This window comes from Sinocyclocheilus anshuiensis, unplaced genomic scaffold (genome assembly GCF_001515605.1).
Source record: "Sinocyclocheilus anshuiensis isolate Anshui unplaced genomic scaffold, SAMN03320099.WGS_v1.1 scaffold1860, whole genome shotgun sequence".
In the NCBI taxonomy this organism is placed as follows: Eukaryota; Metazoa; Chordata; class Actinopteri; order Cypriniformes; family Cyprinidae; genus Sinocyclocheilus; species Sinocyclocheilus anshuiensis.
Window position 1 is genome coordinate 35,123 of NW_015557178.1, and position 1,571 is coordinate 36,693.

Here is a 1,571-nt window from a genome sequence, read left to right on the forward strand (position 1 = left end):
ACGAGGACCCGCTCCCCGAGGGCTGGGAGATTCGTTACACTCGTGAGGGAGTGCGCTACTTTGTGGATCATAACACACGCACCACGACCTTCAGTGACCCGCGGACGGGCAAATCTGCCGTGTGAGTCCATCAGTGTCACAGTAGTTATGTTTCGATCTAAACTGGCACGGAATATCAGTAATAGAAGAGTTTCTGCTCAATTAATTTTCACCATAATAAATGAATTAAACGCTGTCATGTGATTTTGTGTTCTGATGCCTGATGTTTGTGAACACAATCGTGCGAGATAGTTTCGGGAGTTGATTATACCGAAGTATTTTGATGACAAATTTTGACTCAGGCTTTTCAGAATGACTAAATCAATACCAGTTTGTGGGATCGTATAGTACATTTCTCTGTGATGAGATTGGCCCTCTGCTCAGTCCAGTTATCCAATCACTGCATCTGATCAAAATCACATGAGTTTTTTTTGTCGTGCGTCCAGGAATTTATTCACTGAATGTGTCTTGCATGTATCCAACAATAAAAATAAAAAAAAATCCACTTCTTTTATGCACATTTTATTGTGCATTTTGGCATTTCAAATACATAGATGGAAATGTATTGACATTGTGTTCCTCTAATGAATGTGTGTGTGTGTGTGTTGCACAGCTCTAAAGGTCCACAGATCGCATACGAGCGAAGCTTCCGGTGGAAACTGGCGCATTTCCGTTATTTGTGTCAGGTAACCCTCACTCAGCTCTTCAACACGAGTGTGAGTGTGTGTGAGTGTGTGTGTGTGTGTGTGTGTGTGTGTGAGAGTGTGTGCGTGTGTGTGTGTGTGTGTGAATACACACAGACTCATGGGGACTCATGTCACGGTGGGGCCCTAAATTGAGGTCCCCATGGGTAAACAAGCTAATAAATCACACAGAATGAAGGTTTTGAAAATCAAAAAATGCTGAAAGTTTCCTGTAAGGGGTAGGTTTAGGCGTAAGGTTGGTGTAGGGCAATAGAATATACAGTCTGTAGAGTAGAAAAACCATTACGCCTATGGAGAGTCCCCACAAGGATAGCAAACCAGACATGTGTGAGAGTGTGTGTGTGTGTGTGTGATTGTGTGTGTGTGTTTTTCAAACACGTTGTCTGTGTGTCTGCAGTCCAACGCTCTGGGCAGCCATGTGAAGATCACCGTGTCCCGACAGACGCTGTTTGAAGACTCGTTCCAGCAGGTCTGAGAAACACACAGCAGAAGCTCAGTCTGTTTCTGAATGTCTCATTTACTGGTTCTGTTTTCCTCATTACTGTAGATCATGAACTTTAAACCGTATGACCTGAGGAGACGTCTGTACATTATCTTCAGAGGAGAGGAGGGACTGGACTACGGAGGCCTCGCTCGGTACGACACACACAGAGAATCAGATCAACACCGGCCATACAGAACACACACACACACACACTCACACTCACACATACAGACACACACTCACACATACCGACACACACACACAGACACTCACACATACACACACACAGACACAGACACACACTCACACAGACACACATACAGACACACACACACACACACACA

The 1,571-nt window shown here is 44.6% G+C and overlaps 1 protein-coding gene across 1 annotated transcript in view; it reads left to right on the forward strand.

The window, feature by feature from the left end:
• Window positions 1-1,571, forward strand: part of LOC107678480 (NEDD4-like E3 ubiquitin-protein ligase WWP1) — a 22,253-nt gene that overhangs the window by 14,937 nt on the left and 5,745 nt on the right. The window contains 4 exon segments of the mRNA XM_016473755.1: window positions 1-121; window positions 653-725; window positions 1,141-1,212; window positions 1,291-1,379. Of these exon segments, the coding sequence (XP_016329241.1) occupies window positions 1-121; window positions 653-725; window positions 1,141-1,212; window positions 1,291-1,379 (355 nt within the window).